General features: G+C 40.7%; 1 protein-coding gene across 2 annotated transcripts in view; it reads right to left on the reverse strand.

The window, feature by feature from the left end:
* The window catches only part of plecb (plectin b), a 131,621-nt gene extending 115,126 nt beyond the window's left edge, over nucleotides 1-16,495 (reverse strand). For both annotated transcript variants that reach the window (XM_076889848.1, XM_012923456.5), the window contains exon 1: nucleotides 16,300-16,495. In XM_076889848.1, coding sequence (XP_076745963.1) covers nucleotides 16,300-16,489 — 190 coding nt within the window. In that variant the 5' untranslated portion in view covers nucleotides 16,490-16,495. The remainder of the gene's footprint in view (nucleotides 1-16,299) is intronic.
* Nucleotides 16,496-24,438: the final 7,943 nt, after the last annotated feature.

Below are 24,438 nucleotides of genomic sequence, written 5' to 3' on the forward strand. Positions count from 1 at the left end.
CAAATCACAGCACATCTTTTTTCAAGTGTCAAGGGCAGGGACGTGCAGAGAGGTTTAAAGGGGCGGGTGCTCAAAGTTAAAAAGGGGCACATTGAACCATGCTGAATAACAACAACACACATTCATCAAGAATCTAATATGGGAAGGGCAGGGCTGTGTTGATCTGAGACTGTAGACATTAAAAAAGTCCACAGGAGAGATGGTAGCTGATTAAACAAGTGTCATGAGATAATAACAAAATGCAAAGATTGGTGACAGCGCTTGGAACCATAAGGCAACGAAAAACTGTGACATAAACTCGGCTCTGCCTGTGAATCACTCTTTGCTTCTCTTCTTCCTTCCTTCCCATCATTTCATATATCACTCTCCACTTGCTGTCTATCTGAGAACAAGGCACAACTTGCTATTGCAATAAACTATAATCTTCCACACCTAACAACTCTTGCACTTAATCTATAATAAAATGATGACAGAAAAATGTTATAGCACTGCCTTTAGTAGCCTCACACAGCTCCTACTGTTTCCTCCTCATGTCCTTACCAGCCATGTCTGCACAATGTTATATCATGAGTAATATTTTTTTTAATCCAGCTAAATAAAACACACACATGCACACACAGTGACATTTTAGACCTTCTTCAGAATACTGTATATACTATGGGCATCCTTACATTATTATTTATTACTAGAGCTACAATAATAAAGCAATGAGGAGGGGGAAGTAATAAATATGAAATAATGTATTTATGATGATTCCATTTGTTTCACTATCCACTCTGTGCAGGGCAAAGCTTATTACATTTTTAAACTGTAGAGATACAATCATTTTACTGCTGTAAAATCCAACTTTTGTCTTATTTAAAATATAAATCTAATATAATCTGCTTCTTAATGTATGTTCTTTAAAATACAGCGTGTGTTTTTTAATATATTATAATTATAATTATTATTATGTGGACATGCATATTAGATCGTTTTTTAGTGAAATATAATCCCTCCAGAAAGGCAGGAAATGCCCAGAAACTTACTTTAAAACTAAATATGTTCCCTAAAACGGTGACAGAGCTACAGACCCATGACAGCCTTACACAGGTAGCCAGCAGCTATGACCAGCACTACTTGTGCAGTTAATAAAAGGACAGGTAATGTTTGTCACGCTGTTGCACACACAGCACGCTCGTTTGTTTCAGTTCGTCAGTTGCAACAAGACAGCTTACCAACGTGTACGTAATAAGCTAATACTCCTGTGTGCTACACACTACAGTGTACGCTGTACACCTACTTACTGGTTTTGTCGCATCAGTCCGTGTCTCTGAGTTAACTTGTGTTTCTCCTACAGCTCCGGACCGCAAAAAATGCGCGTGCTCTTTGTGAGCTCGTTCCCGGCTCGTAACCAGCGCGTTCTGCCGTCGAGGGCGATCATTGGTTAAATGTGATCATGTGACTGATGCAAGCCAGATCCTTTTATTTAGCAAAACTATGATTAATAGTTAAATATTATTGTTGAGGGGCACAGACAGGACTCCGCACGCACACACACATAAAATAAATAAATTAATTAATTAAAAAAATTTAAAAGTTGCCTCAACAAAAGGGCACTTTGGGCACTCATCAGGAAAGGGGCGGGTGCTCAAGCCCCTCTAGCCCCCCCCCCTCTGCACGTCCCTGGTCAAGGGGATTACCGAAGCACAGCTCACAGAAAAAGGAAAAAAAACCATGGGGGAAACAAATAACACCTGGACTGTGCACACATGCACAGGCAGGAGTTTAATGCTGACCCACAGCTAGACTGATCGGTCTGGCTGTGGAATATGACACAAAACCCAACAGTAGTGTGGCAGCTCCTATTAAGGGAGAATTTATGGTCCATTTTAACTAAGCCAGGGCTTATCCTCTGTTAGATTTTGATGAACGGAAATGGTTTTGTCTGTAGAGACAAAAGAGCAAAATCTCACAATGCTTTCTGCCTTCATTGTATTGTAATAGTAGCCTTTCAAAGTAATTACTTGTACACTTGGGTATATTTATCTATATACTCTTATTATACAGTCTGTGAGGATGTGATCTTTAGTGTCTTTTCACTTTTGACTACTTTTGTCAGCTGATGATCACCAGGCTTGATGCTCTTCTCTGTCAGTTATCCAAGCCTGAAACAATTTGAGTATGGTGCAATCCGGGTGCAATGCTGCTGTTACGGTTGCCCAGTAAAACTGTGGGTAACAGACAATCATAGAAACAGGCCTGGCTCCCTCTTCTGGATATCCACAACAGAAACACATGTAATGCGCAGCAGTGGATCAGACATGCTGCTGTTGACTGCCCTGACCTTTTCAGCCCACCACGCTTTTCCATCATGGCTCATTCACAGAATCTGAAACTGATGGTGAGGAGCAGCATTCCTTCCCTAGAATGAGGAAGACCATGAAGGTCAAACGTTTAAAAAGAAGAAAAGTGTTTTGTCCGGAAGGGTCTCGAAATGAGAATGAAAGCATACTGTCTGGTGAAAAAGGCAGAGTTCTGTAATACCAGACACATAATGAACACACAATGTAGTTGATGCTATTTGAGACGGGTGTCGAATGAGAACCATTTTCCAGAAGCAGTGACGACTCTTTAGTACGAGCAGGCCACCAGCTAGTTAACAGAAAGTGCCACCTGCTGGGGAAATGGGTTATAGCTGTCTGAAGGGAAGCCAATAGCTGTGTTCACACATGAGCAGGGAGCTACAGATGTAAGAATAGAGGACATTTAAGAAGCTATTGCAATCACAAGCTATTATAAAATCTGAGGAATACAACTAGGCACACAAAAGAGGCAGGCCAGCTCAGAGTGCCTTTCATAACTGAATCAGCTCAACAGTATAAAAATCCAAAGCTTATTATAATAAAATGTCAATGCATTCAGCTCGTATAAAATCCGCTACAGGGCAAGAGTCTGAGTATGTGTCTGGAGTAACTGTCAGCAGTACAAAAACAGCATTTGTTTGGAAGATGAGTCATACTTTTAAAGGCGCTTCTCTCACTTAATAAACAACATCGGGGGCTAAAAGATGACGTCAAAAGTGCCAAAAACTGAAGTTATTTGAATTGCGACTACACATTTGTTACAAAAGCGACAAATCTCTAAAACACCAAACATTACATCAGACATACACATGTTTACAGCATAGTACAAATACAGTTGGCCGTTACAGTTAACTTCTCTTTTGGTAAATGGTAAATGATGAATGCCCCTTTAAAATGTATTAAGTTGTGTTTAATTAAGTGGCTCCAGGTGGGTCCTGTTGTATTGCTTATAATGTTTGCACTCCGTGCTTACTGTCCCTTGTGGTCCACCGTAGTGGCAACGGGGAGTGTTTGTTTTCACGAAAGTGGGTGTGTTTTATGTTGAACTGAACGAGCGGCAATAAAGATAATGGTGGCTCACGAAGCAGAGTATGAACACGTTATTCATAAGTTTGAGACAGAACATTACATGGTGTCAGAGTAAATCGAACTAAACGCCCACTGACAGAGCGAAATGGATTCGTCGGGAGTTCCTGCACCACGGATGGACTGGGATTCAGCCAATCTTCCCGATGCCTGGCGGAGGTTCGTACAACATGTGAAGCTAATGTTTAGCGGCCCACTAAGCGGCAAGCCCGAGGAGACCCAGTGCAGCTATCTTCTTCTGTGGGTAGGAGAAAGAGGCAGGGACATTTATAACACATGGCAGCTATCGGATGAAGAAGCTAAAAAGCTGACCACATATCTCGACAGGTTTGAACAGTACCTCATGCCGAAAACAAACACCATTTTCGCCAGATACAAGTTTAATGAAAGACTCCAAGGTGAAGGGGAGTCATTTGAGCACTTTGTGACCGAGTTAAAGTTACTCGTCAAGCAGTGTGGCTATGTTAACAGTGATGAAATGGTCCGAGACAGGATTGTCTTCGCAACCAGTTTCCCACAAGTCAGAGAAAAGCTGCTGAGCCAAGGGTCAGATTTGACTCTAGAAAAAGCCATAGACATTGCACGCTCCTATGAGATCGCACGAGAGCAACTGAAAGCCATGGTTGACCCACACACTAGCCTGCAGGGAGCAGCGCCCGCGCATGCAGTATCCGCTAAGCGCCAGAGTACGCAGCAAAAAGATAGGAGGGCACCTCATTATAATAAGATGGGAAAAATGTGTGGAAGATGTGCACGAGCACACAGCCAGAAGGAGGAGTGTCCTGCAAAAGGGAAGAGGTGCAAAAACTGCAATAAAATGAACCACTTTGCCAAAGCATGCCGTTCACAAGCACCACACCAACCCAACCCAGTGTACTCTATTAACCCTGACACTCCAAGCGATGAAGCGGAGCTATTCATAGATTCCATAACAAAGTGCAACGAAGGGGAGGCCGATGAACAGGCTTACGCTGACGTTGAAGTAGGCTCACTGCATCACACCGTGAGTTTTAAGCTTGACACAGGAGCCACTGCTAACGTCATTCCTGCCCGATTGTTTAAGAAGTGTTTTAAGCAGGTTAGCTTGGCACCGCCCACACGCACACTATCTGGCTATGGAGGAGAAAAACTCAACATCAAAGGCACATGCCAGTTGAAGTGCAGGTGGAAAGACATTCACAAGATGCTGACTTTTGACATAGTAGACACTGCAGCACCCCCCATCTTAGGGTTGAGAGCATGCCTGGATCTAAACCTAGTCAAGCTGGTCATGTCAGTACAGATCACAAACGTCATGGAGGAGTTTGCCGATGTGTTCGAGGGCATAGGGAAATTCCCAGGAGAATGCGACTTACACATTGACCCAGACGCCATGCCCGTTGTGTGCCCCCCCCCGGAGGATCCCTTTCACACTGCGGGAACGACTGAAACGGGAGTTGGATGACATGGAGAAAAACGGCATAATCATCAAAGTAAAAGAACCCACAGAATGGGTAAACGGACTGGTGGTCGCAGAGAAGCGTACTGGGAAGCTCAGAGTATGCCTCGATCCTCGCGAGTTAAACAAAGCCATCAAAAGACCTCATTACCCGCTTCCAACATTGGATGACATCACACCAAAGCTGGCAGGAGCACAGTACTTCAGTGTCATGGATGCTCGCTCAGGCTATTGGGCCATCCAACTAACCACCAAGTCATCGCTTCTCACCACCTTCAACACGACCTTTGGCAGGTACCGTTTTCTGCGCCTTCCTTTTGGGATAATATCAGCACAGGACATTTTCCAAAGGAAAATCGATGAGACGTATGAAGGGCTCAATGGAGTGGCAGCCATCGTGGATGACATCCTCGTGTTTGGCAGGACAAAGGAGGAACACGACGAGAACCTCCGTGCCATGCTTGAGCGCACACGGGAGCGAGGAGTACGTCTCAATCCAGAGAAATGTGTCATAGGCGCCACAGAAGTGAGTTACTTTGGACACAAACTCACCCGGGAGGGCATCCAGCCAGACCCAAAGAAACTGCAGGCCATAAAGGACATGCCACCTCCTGAGAATAAGAATGAGCTTGAGACAATCCTTGGAATGGCGAACTACCTGTCCAGATTCGCACCACGACTATCAGAGGTGAACGCACCGCTGCGTCAGCTGCTCAAACAAGACTCAGAGTTCATCTGGGATCAGACCCACGACAGAGTCTTCCAGCAAATGAAAGATCTCATAACCAGAGAACCAGGCCCCATACTGGCATACTACGACACAACCAAGGAGCTACAGCTACAGGTAGATGCATCGAAGTATGGTTTGGGAGCTGTGTTGATGCAGGACGGACACCCAATAGCATATGCTTCAAAGACACTGACCCCAACAGAAGTCAACTATGCACAGATCGAAAAAAAGAGCTCTTTGCAGTGCTGTTTGGATGCAAGCGTTTCCACACCTACATATACGGCAGGAGAGTCATCGTCGAGTCGGACCACAAGCCATTGGAGCACATACTGAAGAAACCAATCTCTGTAGCCCCGGCTCGTCTGCAGCGCATGCTGTTACAGCTGCAGAGATACGACATAGAGATTGTGCACCGGCCCGGAAAAGACATACCTGTGGCCGACACACTGTCCAGGAAACCATTGCCCGACCAAGACAGCACGCTGAGTGAAGGCATGGAGGACCAGATCCACTCAGTGATAAACAGCCTCCCAGTAAGTGACAAAAAACTCTCAGAGATACAGGCTGCAACAGGATGCGACCCGCAGCTCACCCTGCTGAAGCAAATTGTGCAGGATGGCTGGCCTGAGGACAGAAAAAAATGCCCCAAAACCCTTTTGGACTTCTGGAATTTCAGAGATGAAATTTCACACTTCCATGGCATCATCTTCAAAGGTGACAAAATTATAGTGCCAATAGCCCTAAGGAACAACATGCTGGAGAGAATCCACACTGGGCACATGGGGATTGAGAGGAGTAAGCAGAGAGCAAGGGACGCCCTCTTCTGGCCAGGCATGGGCAAGGACATAGCTGCCACGGTGGAAAACTGTTCCATATGTCAGGAGAGGCGCGCGGCGAATTCCAAAGAACCTCTCATCCCACACCAGATCCCTGAGAGACCATGGCAGGCAGTGGCCTCAGATCTCTTCACATGGCGTGGACGGGACTACTTGGTAGTTGTGGACTATTACAGCCGCTACTTTGAGGTCGAAAGGCTATTCTCTACCACTGCAGGGTCCGTCATCAAAAAGCTCAAGGCCATATTCGCCAGACATGGTATACCAGAGAAGCTTATCTCAGATAACGGCCCACAGTACAGCTCTCGAGAGTTCAAGGATTTTGCAGTCACATGGGACTTTGTCCACACGACCTCAAGCCCTTTGTACCCGCAAAGCAACGGCCTCGCCGAAAGAACAGTCAAAACGGCCAAATCAGTTCTGGATAAAGCTCATGCTCAGGGAGTAGATCCCTACCTGTCCCTATTGGAGCAAAGGAACACGCCAGTCGATGGCTTCAGGTCACCCGCGCAGCTCCTCATGAGTCGACGTCTACGCTCAGTGCTTCCCATTACCGGATGCCACCTGGTACCTCGCATCATAAGCCCGACGGTTGTGCAAAAAACACGGATGGAAAGACAAGAGCATCAGAGGCGTTACTACAATCGCAGCGCCACACCACTACCGAAGCTGCAGCAGGGGGACCACATTCGCTTTCAGCACGAGTCCGGAGCCTGGAAACCGGCTGTCATCATCCGACCTGCAGAAACTGCCCGCTCTTTCGTGATCCGCACTGGCGAGGGACAGACTATACGGCGTAACCGACGGCACCTGAGAGGCGCCAAGGCGTCACCGGCACCTTCAGCACCAGCATCCGATCTGGTCACCCAGCCAGATGGTGCAGCTCAGCAACAAGCAGAGCCCCTGTCGCCATCTAGAGACACTAAAACGCCAACCATGGACACTAGCCCTGCACTGACCACCAGATCAGGACGAGTGGTCAAACCGAGGGTTATTCTTGACCTGTGATTGTAAAGGGTGTAGGCGGATCGCTGCCCTAAAAAAAAAAAAAAAAAAAAAAAAAAAATGGAAACATGTCAAATGTCCATGTACTAATGAGTGCATATCCCGCATTGTATTGTTGGTGTTAGTTTTATGCCCCAGTAATTTTACACATGGCAGTGTTGAAAAACTGTTCCTTATCCTCATGTTCAGGATGTTCTATTTTGAAATGTATACCAGCTGTGTCACTGGCGGACATTTAAAAAAAAAAAAAAAGGGAGATGTTGTATTGCTTATAATGTTTGCACTCCGTGCTTACTGTCCCTTGTGGTCCACCGTAGTGGCAACGGGGAGTGTTTGTTTTCACGAAAGTGGGTGTGTTCTATGTTGAACTGTACGAGCGGCAATAAAGATAATGGTGGCTCACGAAGCAGAGTATGAACACGTTATTCATAAGTTTGAGACAGAACATTACAGGTCCCAGTGCTCAATTGTATTAAAGACCTCAAATTATTGGCTGGCTATTCAGTCTTTCTGGTAGAAAACATTTTGGCCAACCAAAATTAGTAAACATTTTAACATCATAGTGAATTTCAGATGAACCTTGCTAATTTAAGTAGCTAGCAGGCAAAAGCAGCATGTGGCAAATCTCCAGCTGTACGTTCTCATCCAAATATTTTTGAAAACTTTACATCACAACAACATACAGTGCATACACAACATAACAGTAGCTTCCACAAATTAATGGTGTAATGTACAGTAACAGTATGTACCAATAAACTGAAGGAAATGGGATGTGGATGACTCATGACTCAAAAACAAAATGTGGATGATTTTCCTGTAACGTAGGAGCTCGAAATTAGAATAGATCTTTATGCTTGTGTTCACATGCACTGATCATTTCCAAAGAAAATCGCTATATTAAACTGTAATGCGTGTGTGCATGAGAAAGAGATAGCAAGAGGATGTGAGTGGAAGAGAGATGGAGTCTGAGCCTAGCATCGTCTAAGCATCAGATCATAGCCACTCCAGAATAAATTATTGAAGAGTACTCTGCAGGGATGTTTGCCGTTTAAATACAGCTAGGGCTCTAAAAGCCAACAGCAAAACACACACACACACACACAATTCATGTGCAGTTCAGTTAGCAAAAACAAACTTGATCTGCTTAAAATAATACAATTAATTATAAAGGCTAATGAGATTTTAAATTTTTCACAATAGTCATTAATTTTTAATTACAAGAACAAGAAAACATTTAATACCATTTTCTATATTATAGTTTGGAAATGACAGAATGACAGAAAAATCACAAAATTAAGATACATAAATGCACAAATATTTTTAATAAAGATTAGATCAACCATCTAAACGCCATCCAAATGTATTTATTTCTTCTGCTTCTGGTGACTTGGCACCATATTTTTTGCTTTCCATAAGGTACAGAAGGCGACCACTGTTTCTGTGTAGCAACTGGTAGACCTTTATTAGGTCCAACCTGGGACTTTAAAAAGTATTATGTTTCTCTTAAACACAAAAAATGTGCTTCCTGTTAAATGAACGCTTCCTATTTAGAAGATAATGTTGATAATGTTTGCTTCTTAGCTCCCACATTAACATTATAGTATTAGCCTTACATTATATAATAAGTTAGCATATGGCCAGTGTGAGTAACTGCTAATAGTAAATGGCTAATGTTAATGCATCCGCTGGACACATGTTTATTACCGGTTTAACACTTTAAAGTAAATGTGAGTATTAGTGACATCAAAATTCATCACAAAGACCGTGTTGTCAGTCTTTAAAATGCTTTGCTAAGTTTTTTATGCTACTAATTAATGTGTTCAGCTGCTAGTGACTGGGGGGGGCTGTGTGCACGCATGTTTCCAGCGGTGCCATGAGAAGTTGTCTGTCAGCTGGAGAAGGTGAATATGGCACTGTTTGTATCAATACTACTGCAAATGAGTACCTAACCCAATAGCAATTTTTAGTATTGATCAGTATCTGAGTATCATGTCTTCTGGAGTCAAATGTGAGGGCAGAATCCTTTGAAAACTCTCTTTTCCATATGGCTATATAATCATTCTATTGGACCTGATCAGTGAAGAGTGCTCATCTTCCAACAAGAACTGTGCATAGTCTATTCTAATCCCCCTTCTAGGACAGGCCTGTACATCTGCATACAGTCAGGAAATCTGTAGCAGAACCTCGTCATTCATCAGAGCTTACTACAAAAGCTCAGCCTCACCCACGGGTGCTGATATTGCCTGACATGGCCTTCTGATTGCTGGAAAAAGAGACGTACAGGATGTGGATGTAGGCCTTTTGTAGACCTGCATGCACATCCTGAGTTATACAAACTTCCTCCTAGACAGGAGCACAATTTTCCAAAACTCGATCACAGACGTATTGTGTTCAATCAAAGACTTGTGCTAAGCTGGCACACTGAAAATTAGTATATTCTGTGCTACATTAAACCGGGTTTTATCCTTGTTGTGCTGTCTGCTTTGGTGATTGAGGATGAGCATTCCCTGCCCTTTTTTCAGAAGGGCAGGGAATGCATAGTAGGAGTGAAACAAGAGGAGTGTTACATCCTGCCCATATAGCAATGACTGAAGCTCAAGGAAGGCGCTTGTATGTGCCTGTTTTTCACTGACATTTTATAAAGTACAGTTATTTCTCGTTGCCATGTGTACATTTACTAACATTAATTCGTTATGCAAAAACTCAAAATCTTACCAAGTATATTTGTCTTATTTCTAGTCAAAATTATCTCATTACACTTAAAATAAGACACAATCAGCTACAGGGCAACATTTCAGTAAGCTAAAGGAACTTGTTTCAAGACAGTGAATCTTGAAACTAGAGAAAAACTAGAGATTTTTCACTTGTTCCACTGGCAGATTTTTTCACTTAATACAAGATATTTTAGCTTAAAATAAGTGAAAAAATCTGCCAGTGGAACAAGTGAAAAATCTCTAGTTGTGTGGATGCCTTAATAGGCATCCACACTATTGAGATCCTGTTTCTCTTTCTTCTTTATTATTATTCCGGGTGTTTCCGTACACTTTTTGCCGTGGATCTACTTCCACAATTTTTGTGCTATTTTCACCGTTCAAACTCTAAACTGTTCTGCTCTTTCTGCTAATGCCGGCTATGACTTTTGGTGTTTATTACTATTATACTTTTTAAAATATTACACTTTTTTCCTTTAATTTGTCCCATTGAAATGAATGGGAAACTTCCACAATTCTGCTAAAACTTTCTTGTCTTTGAAACTTAACTACTGCCTCATACTTTCACCTAGAAACTTCATTCAAACTTTAAAATGTTCTCAAATGATTTGGCTATTCCTGTATGATTCAGCTTTTTCAGATCTTCTACCGTTTTAATCTTATCCCTCTTTGAGTTTTCAGTTGCAAAATTGTGATTTTTCAGAAAATACATGCGTTGCTATGGTTGCTATGCAATTAACTCAGAGGGGACAGTGAAACTGTTTGAATTTTCTCTTCATGTCCAAACAACTTCTTGCTACTCGCTCAATTTCCACTCAAGCCCCACAAATTATACACCAAAACGTAGGTATTTTTGCTGGCTTTCAGAAAATGTCACTATCATTGTTGTGGGACTCATAGATATTTTGCAAATCTCCTCAGAGTAACACAAAGTCAGAAAACTCTCCATATAAACTCAATGGAGAGTTTGTTCAAAATCACCGCTGGATTTCTCTAATGAGAGGCATTTTCAAATTGTCATATCTCCTTAACGAAGCAAAGTTAAGACATGAGGCTTGTCCCCGTATATGTTCAGACACTCCTGACGCTCACAATTCAAGAATTTCTTTCTCACCTATTACCGTTCTGAAATGAGTTGGACTTGTTTGAGGGTAGGAAATTTGTCCCTCGCTCAGATTTCATCAGATTTCAATCTCTGGAAATGAACCACTTTTTTCTCTCGTCATATCTTTTTGATGGATTTCCACAGAGCCCTGAAAATTTCCATGACTGTTCACCAAAGCCTGCTGTTTCTTACGGTGAAAGAATGATTTTGATGCTCCATATAGATTTAGAGTTACCAAAGGTTGTTTGAGCGCAAGTCAAGGCAGTTTTTGCTTCGCCTCTACTCAGTTACAGTGTATTACAAGTCATATATCTTTAAGAATTTATGTTTTATCTCTGAATTATGAAGACCTGAAGATTCCCCCATCTCTTCTGAACAAAACGATGTCTGAATGACCGTTCTAGCCCCTACGGTTAGGAAATTATGGCCATTTGTTCGAGGGGAATCCTGAATGTCAGAAATACACTGAAGAAAACTCACACCTCTCTCTGTGTCTGTGTGTGTAAGGGCTGACTACAGCAGGTGCAGCTAATTTAACTGACCTACATATACCAAGCCCAGACTCTCCACAGCTCCTGTTCCCTTTACTCTCTGTGTATGTGTGTCTGTGTATCAATATTTCTCCTATGTTTAGGTATTACTCCTCAATCATAGTTATTCTGCTAAAGCAAAGTACTTCTACTACATCTAAGTACTTTTGCCAAATCATAGTATTTCTGCTAAATCATAGTATTTCTGCCAATTCATAGTATTTTTGCAAAATCATGGTATTTGTGCAAAATCATGGTTTTGGGGCCAAATATTTCTGTTATTTTATAATATATGTGCTGAATATATTATATGTGCCAAATCATAGTATTTATCCCAAATTATAGTATTTATGCCAAATTACAGTATTTCTGCTAAAACGCAGAAATAGTACCTTTTAGCAGGAATTTCTACCAAAAGATAGTACTTCTGCTAAATCAGAGTATTTCTGCTAAACCAGAGTATTCCTGCCAAATCATAGTATTTGTACTGAAACATGGTACTTCTGCCCAATCATAGTATTTATACCCAATCATAGTATTTCTGCTAAATCATAGCATTTGTGCCAAATCATGGTATTTGTGCAAAAACATAGTATGTCTGCAAAACCATAGTATATCTCTTATGTTATAGTATTACTACTAAGGCATAGTATTTCTGCCAAATCATAGTATGTGTGCCAAATCGCAGTATTTATACCAAATCACAGTATTTGTGGTAAAACATAGTATTTCTGCCATATTGTGGTATTTGTGCAAGAACATTGAACTGTTATGTTATAGTATTACTACTAAGTCATAGTATTTCTGCATTGTTATAGTATTTGTACTAAAACGTAGTATCTCTGCCAAGTCATAGAATTACTGCAATTTCATAGTTTTTTTTAGGAAATCTGTTATGTTATAGTATTACTACTAAGTCATAGTATTTCTGCCAAATCACAGTATTTGTGCCAAAGCATCGTATTTGTATGGAGTCATAGTATTTCTTCTAAATCATAGTATTTCAATCAAATCTCAGTAGTTGTTGTTAAAACGCAGTATTATTGCCAAATCATAGTATTTGTACCCAATCATAGTATTTCTGCTAAATCATAGCATTTGTGCCAAATCATGGTATTTGTGCAAAATCATAGTATGTCTGCAAAACCATAGTATATCTTTTATGTCATAGTATTACTACTAAGGCATAGTATTTCTGCCAAATCATAGTATTTGTACTAAATCATAGTACTTGTGCCAAATCATAGTATTTGTTGAACATCATAGTATTAGAACCTAAACATAGTATTTGTCCCAAAGTATCGTATTTGTATGGAGTAATAGTATTTCTTCTAAATCATAGTATTTCAATTAAATCTCAGTAGTTGTGTTAAAATGCAGTATTATTGCCAAATCATAGTATTTGTACCCAATCATAGTATTTTTGCCAAATCGTGGTATTTGTGCCCAAATAATAATTCTGTTATGTTATAGTATTACTACTAAGTTGTAGCATATCTGTTATGTTATAGTGTATCTGCGGAATATAGTATGTGTGCCAAATCATAGTATTTATACCAAATCACAGTATTTGTGCTAAAACATAGTATTTCTGCCATATTGTGGTATTTGTGCAAGAACATTGAACTGTTATGTTATAGTATTACTACTAAGTCATAGTATTTCTGCGTTGTTATAGTATTTGTGCTAAAACGTAGTATCTCTGCCAAGTCATAGAATTACTGCAATTTAATAGTTTTTTTTAGGAAATCTGTTATGTTATAGTATTACTACTCAGTCATAGTATTTCTGCCAAATCATAGTATTCGTGTGAATTTGTATACTGTAATATCACTGTATTATGTAGTGGCTAAGTAGGGGCTGTTTACTAAGTGCATCAGTGTAAATAGGTCATCTCTTGTGTTGGAGTGCCCTCTTGTGGCGCCTTTTGGGTAGTGCCTTAGTAAACGGGAACCCTGTAAAAAGTGGCATCAGACTGATTTGTAGTGGAGGAATTTGTTACCAGTTTTCTTAATCTTTAATCTGTATGCATGTTGTAATGCATACCCTGTTCTTAATCATAGAAACCACACCATATCACCTCTCCACATCCTCCTACTGTATGCCATACCTCCCTGTACCATCCATCTGACCGCAATAAACTCCACCTGTGGTAATCTAATCCCTGGATGTCAGCCTCTCCTTCTGACCGAGGATAGTTATAGTATTTGAGCCAAATCATAGTATTTGTGCTAAAACATAGTATTTCTTCCAAATCATAGTATTTGTGCCAAAGTATAGTATTTCTTCCAAATCATAGTATAACTGCACAATAAAGGTTCTTGAGCCACATCAGTGTTTGTGCCAAATCTTAGTATTTCTTCTAAATCCTAGTAATTCTGCTCAATGATAGAATTTCTGCTATGCTTTAGTACTTTTTTCCTAGATTGTAGTACTTCTGCTAAGTCAAAGTATTTCATGTAAATCATAGTATTTCTACCAAGTCCCAATGTTTCTGCTAAATCATAAATAATGTTTTAGTACAAATTGTATGATTTGGTGGAACTTTCTGTGTTCCAGCACAAATGCTATGATTTGGCAGGAAAAAAATATTATTTAGTATAAATACTAAGTTTTAGCAGAAATGCTATGTTTAAACTTTAAAAAATTCTGCTATTTCTGCTGATGTGTGTTATGACTTTTGACCATTGAAATGAATGGAACACATTATCAATGTGGTCACTGATTTTGCATGATGGGCTGAGCTGTGCTTTACCTCAGTGAGATAAGCATCCGTTCTCAGACTGGGAGGCCTGGGTTCAAATCCAGCTTATGGCAACATTTCTTTCACTTAACAGTTAAACTTTTTTTAAACTCTTTTCAACACAAATTTCATTTTATTCACCCCTTTTCAGCAAAATTTTCAGTTTTTTTTAACCCCTTTTCAGCACAAATCCAAACTTTATCAGCTCTTTTTCAGCAAAAACCTCTTTTCAGCAGAATTCTGCTCATTCAACTCTTTTCAGCAAAATTTTCAGTTTTTTCTGCTGTTTTCAGAAAAAAACTCTTTTCAGCAGAATTCTGCTGATGGAACTCTTTTCAGCAGAATTTTCACCCCTTTTTTTTTGCCCAAATTCTGCTAGCACAATTGTCAATCTCTCCACCTCTTCTTTGTGAGAAAGTGTTTGGCTCAGTGAGCTAAATAGCTGCCCTTTGATCAGGAGGGCCAGGTTCGAATCCTGCTCAGGGCATCCTTTTTTTTTTTTTTTTTTTTTTGTTTCAACTTTTTCAGCTTTTTTCAGCAGATATCTTCAGCCGTTAAGGCATCCACACTGCATTTTCGCAGGAAATGCAAATTTTTCTAGTTTTTCTCTAGTTTCAAGATTCACTGTCTTGAAACAAGTTCCTTTAGCTTACTGAAATGTTGCCCTGTAGCTGATTGTGTCTTATTTTAAGTGTAATGAGATAATTTTGACTAGAAATAAGACAAATATACTTGGTAAGATTGCACTTTGTCATCTTCCATGCTCTGCCCAGAGTGCAAACAAGAATATTCCCACAGAGGACAATGGCTCTGACATAATTAACGCAGGCTTTCTGTACTGCTTTTCATAAATAGAAGAGTCAACATGATGAATAATGTTCTTTCTTTGCTGGTTCTAAGGTTTGACATTTAAAAAGGATAGGCGGCCTGGCATCCACTACATCCACTGGTACACACATGGAAGAAGTCACATGCTCCACATTACTCCCGTAAAATCACTAATTTTTTATTCATTGCTGCACATCTGTTCCACAGTCATAATGATCTGTTGTTGCATATGATTTGTGTATTTGTGTTCACTACACTGAATGCCAGTTGTATTGATTTCTTGGTATATTGTTATGTGTTACAGCCTCTCCTACCTCTTGGCCAGGTTTCACTTGAAAAGAGATTTTAATCTCAAAGAGGCTTTTACCTGGATAAATAAATACATACATAAATAAATAATAGTAATAATAACATTATTAATGCGACTGCAGCATAGTATTGAGTTCTTAATGCATTTAAAACTGAATTGAAACACCAGACCATTATTATTTAATAGCTCCATATTGAAAATAAAATATTTCATGTGGAGTTCAGTTTTAATGACCTCTGACATCCAACTTGGCGTTGTTAGCTAACAGCAGGCTAACTTTTCAGTGCCAACATATAGCAGAATGGACAGTCAGAAAGACTATAAGCAACACATAGCTGTTTTGGAGCTCTGAGTGCTAGTCGCTCTTCACTTGCTCTAAATCACATGACATACAGGTATAAGAATAAAAGCTTATGGGGAAAACAGGTGGAGTGCAAAGGAAATTAGCACTAGCATATTCATATTGGGTTAGCTTAACTACTACAAGGCTTCATTAGCTAGCCTTTTCAGTTTTCCATGTCAATATGTCTGTAACAACTGAAATACAAGATTTAAGTTTGTTTTAAATGTCTGCTTTAAATAAGTAAGCACTCTTTCACGTGCATAGATATAACTCTGTTTAGTCCCCCTACCTGCAATGCGAATTACAGCCCTGTCAGCTGGATCCAGGACCTCCGCTGTGGCGGATTTGGAGCGTTTGACTCTCTGGTGTTTGGACAAGTTCCAGGGCAGGGTGTCTCCAAGAAAGGGGACGCCACTCTTCTCTTCATAGCTTTCCTCCAGTGGGGTTCGATCCCTACGTCTGTCTTTACGGGTCGCCATCACCCACTTAAGAAAGAGATGGATAGGCTTAGTTAGGGACTGATTGCATGAAGGTGCACACATAATCAGAATAAATGTTTTGCTACGTTTACACTCAAATATTAGCACACCACCAGTGGTCAGCTATTTTCTTCTCTGTGCTGACCGACCTCAGCATACTAACATTTAACTGCCACCCAAATGTATAACAAGATTAAACTCAGGTCGCCTAATGTTCGAGTGCTATAAAAATGCAAACTGCACGGCCAGACACACCATGTACTTTGTGGAATACTATCAGTGTATAGAGATGGGAGAGGCTGCATGATCAAGATAACGGTACCACATGGAGCTTCACCTGTTGGTGCAAGGAGTAGGGGTAAGAAATGGCAGCAACAGACACTTGGAAAGCTTGCACGACTGTCCTTCACTAGAAATGCTTAAAAAGGTACAACTGCTTAATGCAGCTGAGCATCCTTGCTCCTTGTTCTCATACTTCCTCTGTGTGCCCAGGTTAACGTTTACTGTTAAATATTTAGCCTATACGCACAGGGCAGCATCAGTTACAGTTAGTTCTAACGTTTTACATATCAGGACATAATAAAAAATTATCTAGCCCTTTCCAGGTTTTAAAATAAGGTACATACAACCTCAGATGAACAACGGCACATGACATATTACACTATTTCATTATTTATTTATTTTTTAAACTAAGCCAAAATCCAGGAGCAGTGTGTGAAAAACTGTAGCCTGTACAACCACCTATAGCAGTTATAACTTGAGGCAATTGTTTTCTGTATGACTATATCCGTTTTCTACATTGTTGTTGAGTGGTTTTTGCCCACTCTTCTTTACAACCTTGCTTAATTTCACTGAGATTTGTAGGCATTTGTTTATATGCACAGCTCTCTTAAGATCCCACTACAGTGTTTCCATGAGGTTGAGCTTTGGACTTTGACTGGGCCATTGCAACACTGTTATTCTTTTCATTTTCAGCTATTCTGTTGTAGATTCGCTGCTATGCTCATCATTGTTTTGTTAAATGACTCAGTTTCAGCTGAACCTTTGCTGTTAAACAGATGGCCTCACATTTGACTCTAGAATACTTTGGTATACAGAGGGGTTCATGGCCAACTCAATGCCCAGGTCCTGTGGCTGCAAAACAAGTCCAAATCATCACCACTCCGCCACCGTGCATGGCAGTTGGTATGCAGTAAATGGGCTCATAAGCTTTGCTTGGTTATGACCAAACGTGGCACTGTACATTTAAGGCTAAACGTCTCCACTTTGATCTGTTCAAAGGACGTAGTTCTGCAGGTCTTGTGGTTTATTCAGATGCAACTTTACAAACCTAGCTGTGCTAGAACAAAGAGGTAAATAACCCATACTTGTTCAGTCTTTTTATAATCATACTGTGAACTTCAACATGCTAAGTGAGGTTTGTAGAGTTTGCGATGTAGCTCTTGAGGGTTTTTTTTGCTGTTTCTCTGAGCATTGCACAGTCTGACCTTGGGTTGAATTTGCTGGGACATCCATTCCTGATTAGACTGTCTTGAATCTATTCATCTTCCACTTGTGAATACTCTTTCTCAGCACTGAATTACCTTATTGATAGGAAAAAACAATTGCTTCTCCAATTCCATTGCTGACGTCTTTCCTCCTTGGCGCTGTTTTTATACATACCTGAATGCTGAAAAGGCCTTCTGCTCGAATAGAGGTCACCACACTTCCTGATCGCATCTGATTATCAGCACCGGGCTGCTGTTTGCCCTCTTAACTCTGGAAGCAGCAAGAGTGTATTTCATTTTGCCCAAACTCCTATGTTTTGGATTCATTTTTTGTTAAATTAATAATGATATGGCATGACGTTGTTTATCTGAGGTTGTATTTACCTACGTTTAGGAGCTGTTAATGAGAAGATTGTTTTAGTATGTCCAGAAATGTAAAACATTAGAGCAAAAAGATAGTGACAGTGACAAAGCTGATTAGAAAACATTTACATTATAACTGTCACTTCTATTGTACTTTTCCTACATTAAGTGGTGTTAAATGCCGTGGGAAGACAAATGGTAGAAGAAAGGATTTGGTTTCCTAAAACTTACAGACTGAGGAGGTTAAATATGGAGATAAAACTAAATAAACAGCTATTAGGTCAATGGCCAACATCATATTACTGAAAAGGTATGAAGCTCACATGGTAGTATACACACATTGGTAACGATTACTGATATAACAAAAGCACGAGCTCAGTCAACACATAGCAGTTAACTGACTCATCAGAACTCATAAACTCTGTCTGTAAGGATGCCAAATAAAACAACGAATGGTGTCACCTGAAGTGACAACCCACCTTCTCAATTGAGGCGTCACTTTCTCCTGTCTCATCGTCTCACTTAACTTAATGTCAGCGTAACTATTTTAAAACGCCAAGAGATGCATGCTTTAATTTAACAACAACATGGAACACATTTGCCATTACTGACCACCTGACTGAAGAAATAGCTGTGTGTGAGTGTGTGTGTGATGACACACCCGCTGTGAGAGATAACTCTGGTCAATAATCCAAAGCTCAGCAGTGATGAAATGGTGTCACATGCCTCTAGTAGTCACAGCTGACCTGAGAGCAGAGCTCAGTCCCCTGTGAAGTTATCATGCTGCACATGTAAATTCCTGTCAAGCTATCCAGCCTTTGGATACTGATGCCATGACAACACAGGCTACTGTAACCAGGTTAATAAATGGGCTGCCAAGTTATAGCATCGAAGCTGGTTTAATTAATCTGTTTGTTTCCATGTCGACACAGCAAATATTGTCTCTGCAGTAGAGGTTTACCTTTTTTTTCCTGCAGATTTACTCAAGGTAAGAATTGGAAAACACTTCAAAGCAGGAATATACTCCTTCAGCGATTTCATTTTAGAAATGTTTGTTTTTGGACTGTTTCAGTGTTTACCTGTGGTAAAAAAAATGTTTCCACACTAGAGAAAGAAAGTCTCACTTCAGCTTGCCTCCATTACAGAACACACACACACACACACACAGTTTCCTGTGGTGTTGGATTACAGTATAAGTCAGGCTACCACCGATACATTTTCCATCTGAAAATACTGAAATGTATCATCGGGAGCACGCTGTCCTCTAGCTCAGGATTGTAATGATGTACGGTTTTGCTGAGTACCTTAAGCAACGCAGAATTTCTCCACAAGGTGGACGCACCTGCAACAACCTAAGCCCAAAATCTCTCTGCAAAGCTCACTGAGTCAAGTTATTGCTACACTCCTGTGCTGTCACCCAAACCTACCAGTTTCTTCCAACCCAACCCACGCACAGGACCGGACACCGGCATTGTCTTACCTTACTGCTGAGCTGGATCAGTGCGTAAACGCCTGTTAAACAGCCATGAGTGCCAGTGCTTCACTATGCGCCCTGCAGGATGTCGCCAACCAAAACAAATAAAGTCGCCGACAGCCACGATAGCCACACCTTTTACAGGAGGCAGGGCTGCTGCTGGAAGAGGCTGAAGAGACAACCCGCCGTGCAGAATCCGCATCATCTGTGATATTTCTCCCGCCCCGCTCGCTCTCTTTCATCCATCCTCCACTGCATGGCGACACCACTGAATTCAAAGGTCGGTGATCCTTCGCGCAGTCGTTAACTCACACCCCCTCAAAAAAAAACAAAAAAAACAACAACAACAACTCTAAAGTGCAGCTTCCGATCTTAATTACTCCGAGAGAAACTGAACAGTCCTTCTCTAGACGCTCAGTCCGCACGTCGGAGCTGATGTTGGGTTTGTGCTCCGATCCAAAGCAATTAACAGCTTTCCTCCACCAGCAGGGTCTGGTGCTGCGGTGAAACGCTGCATGACTCACTGTTCGATTAGTTTGCCTGCTTGTCCCGGACTGAATAGTGTATTGTCTGCAGGCTACTGCAAAGGAGAGAGTAAGAAACTGTGATGACACAGCCGCTGTCTGCGAGGGTTTAGACTAATGATTAACTAGAAGAAAAGCAGTTAACTGGTTTGATTTTACACAGTAAGTATCACAAGCTCCTATTTTACTGCACTGAAACATACATGTCGCTGTAGTCTATTAAGATGAGTTTTGGACCATTCAAATAATACACTGTTACGTAATGCTAGGGTCATTATACAGTAAACAAATACAGAAACAAAACATGTGAGTCTCTTAAGGAATAGATCCATAACGACTTCGCTTGGCACTCCCTTTCTGCATTTTTATGTACTATGATTTTAAGAGCCCGTCCTTCCCAAAACAGTAAAGTGTTGAAGGTTAAATCAGAGGTTCCCAAAGTGTGGGGCAGAGCCTTACTAAAACAATATATAAAAGTAATGAGAAAGTGGCCACTTTCATGAGTAAATCATATAAGCCTTATATGATTCACTATATGAAGTAGGCCACATCTTATGCAAGTCTTTTATAAGTTTCTTTTCCATTTGGGCTAAAGGTACAAACGCATATAAACAGCTGCGTTTTAAAAAATACCTGTGTAGGTGTGGACGTAGCGTAAAAGACTTAGTAGTTACTACCTGTAATTTATTGCAGTTTACTTTTATTTGCTTAATTGTTTACTAAATGTTTGAGTTGTGAAATAAACCGCAATGGAGTTTGAAAACAAATATGGGCGCGTGTGCCTTAGAATATGGGGACTCTTTTTGTGTGCGCGCGCGTGTGTGTGTGTGTGTGTGCTCTATCTAGCTTTAAATCTGCATTGTGTTGAGTCACTGTATGTTTGGAAGGTTAACTTAGTGCAAATTAGCATTGAGTAGCTGGATTTCAGTGGAAGCGTAGCACAAATTTAAGCTGAATTTCAGCGAAGTCTGAGAAAGATAAGACTCCATAACACACCAAGGTCACCACTTGACTCTGCACCACCATCTGCTCAGCTGTGATGCTACTTTGCGCCTGATATGCTAAAACGTATCACGGCTATGAAAGGTCCAGGGTTTAATGAATTTAATTAAATGGATTTATCGAACAAGCTGAGTTATTGTCTGTTGAAGCTCTGACTCACATCTGGAAAAAGGGGAACACAAAATAACACAAAAGAGTAATACTCAGCAGGGATGATAATAAATGACAAAATTTGAGAATATTTGTTCGAAAGCAATAGAGAATGACTCACTGCATTATATATCAGTATGTATTGCCACCCGGAGCCTCATTTCCTTCATTTATTGATGCAAAAAGGCTGAAAGTGGTGCATAAAAATTCACCAGAATGGGGGGGGGGGGGGGGGGGGGTGTCACTTCAGGTATCATAATCCTGTATCTCATGTCACAGCACCACTAAAGCATTAAGAGGCTTGTTAATGCAGACTAATAGGAAAAAGTGCTGAAACATCAGGTAGTTTACAGGTAGTAAAACATGTTTTTTAATGTTTTCACATTATTCTCATGAATGCATGCTTGCTTTATGAAATGTGGCAGGTCCAAAGCACAAAATGTAATCTTATCCTGGATATTACGCCATAATCCATATAAGCAGTATTTCAGGCGCAGAGAGAACTTTGTGTTAGTGGTAATATAAGGAGAAATACTCTGAGACAGTACAGATTTAAGCTGTCAAAGCTACAGCTGTGTGGACGGTAGGAGACAGGACCCAAATGCAGGACATTTGATGATCTAAGGGAGGCAGCTTTTATTGTGCTGTGGAGAACTTGAATACAGGTAAACAGCTGGGACTAATCAGACATAATGAGACAAGGCGAAAGCAAAACTAGACACACTAACACAGGACAGGGGCTATCAAAATAAAACAGGAAGCATGACATAACGATGCAGACTAGACACTGAGACGTGGAAACATGACAGACTTGGGAACAGAGGAAATATGAACCACAGAGACAAAAGGAACTAGACACGGAACACAGGGAAGACGTAGTGGCAGAAAACCAAGACAAGCATACAACACACGGAGACAAATAAGGAAAATAAGAATACAGAACAAACCCTTCACTAGAGACATGACACCAGGAACACAGGGGAGGCACAGAAACAGAAAACCTAGAAACCAGAAACTATAAATACAATACAAACAGAAAACCATCATTCAAAGAGAATAACTAACCCAAAACCACAAAACACTGGATCACCAACCCAGGACCATGACATAAGCTGTTTATAGGAATACAAGATTTCAGATATACCAGAAAGAATGATAGTTAAGCAATAGATCTCAGGAAAAAGAGTTTTCAGTCAATGAAAATCTCTGACAATAGGAAAAAAAACTACTCGAAAAAGATGAACAAATCATCCAGCTGAAGCTGATGGCTGCTTTCAAGACCCACTGTTAGTATCCTGCTCACCTCTGTTTGTCAGTGAGAACTTGGTTATCTTTTAAGTGACAAATACCTCAGTCTTCCTATCATCCAGATTTGTACATGTCACTGCAGTTACACGTGCAGGATGTTCAGGTGAGCTGGAAAGAACACTAGAGCTGTGGACTTGAATGGCATCAGACTAAACATTTCATAGACTGCATTTTGCTTTTATTTGACAACAGCTGTTCTCATTAAGGTGGAGTCTGAAACCACCCTTTAAATTCTGAGTGTACCGAGCTGCTATAACTATCAAGACAGAAGTAATACTGATCTAAAAAAAACAAGATTGTATTGATAATAAGAAGATTAGATATTAAACACTTTATCCTTAAAAAGAACAGGTTTCCAGTCTTATTTAAAATATGGCCTTGATTTTCTCGCAGCACACATGCTGACTTAAAACACAAAAGCTCCTCAACTACAGTTCTTATCTCAAAGACCTCGGACTACAAAGCAAGAGTCGCATTCATTGCTGCACAACGATGCTACCACTGCATGACAAGCTGAAACTTGTGTGTATCCACTATAACAGTTGCTGTGAATGAAATTTTCTAGTGCATTGCCTGCACTACTAGTTTAGTGGTTTAGCACGACAACTGAGATGAGATGAGATAGCCTTTATTTGTCAGTTGCAGGTCTTTTGCCCACAACCGAGATGACAGACCTTGCCGACCGTACATACAATACACAAACATCACATTGGGGAGACAGGTCAGGCTAGGTAGCGAGGAAAAAAACATCGAAATGTGTAACACAAAAGGATAATACAGGAATGCACAGATATCAACACACCATAGCACAATAAACACAGACAAGCAACATGTGAAAGTGTTCCAGTTTGTACATCTGATCTGGGACCGCTGCAATCTTCGACTGCGCCTCCAGCTGACCCGATGTCCACATCAGAGGGGAGGTAAGCGTTGGAGGTGGCGTTGGATCTGGGGTAGGGAGGGTGATGCGTCAGTGAGTGCTTATCAGTATCAGTATATGTATGTGTTTGCGTGTCCATAGTTCAGCTGAGACAGTGTCCTTCGCCCTGCCAGGCTAAGTAAACAGTCTTCCAGCCAACCCATGTGGCCTTGCATGGGACAGTCAGGGACAATGGCAGCATGAAAACTGAGCCAGGATTAAGGTCATGTGACTTGGTAATAGCAGTCGTAGGGCCATTAAGTGACACCTAGCCTTTTTATGTGTTTAGAACTCACTGGATCTATACTTACAGAGATTTTGATTGGCTCTTACTGTAAGGTTGCACGTACAGCGAAGAGTATTGAGACTCCTCCTGGGTTCATTGTGTCAGCTGCAGCTGCTTTGCTGTCTCTAGAGCTCCAGTTCACTACTCAGGGTGCTACTTTTGCTGCCATTTAACATTTTTGACACACCAGATATTTTCTAGTTGTTCTAAATGTATTTAGAAAGCTAAACTAAGTAATCAGTGTTTGGATTTTTTAACCATTTTTTATTTGGAATGTAGAGTTTATAAACAACTATTCATAATAACATACTAAAAGTCATGATATGCATTTCCTCAGTTGTGTGAGACATATGGTTTAATACAGTGTGTGTCCCACAGGTATTGACAGTAGATTTCACAAAGTATTACCCATTACAAATCCCATATTAATCTTTTT

This window comes from Maylandia zebra, linkage group LG11 (genome assembly GCF_041146795.1).
Source record: "Maylandia zebra isolate NMK-2024a linkage group LG11, Mzebra_GT3a, whole genome shotgun sequence".
Taxonomy (NCBI): domain Eukaryota; kingdom Metazoa; phylum Chordata; class Actinopteri; order Cichliformes; family Cichlidae; genus Maylandia; species Maylandia zebra.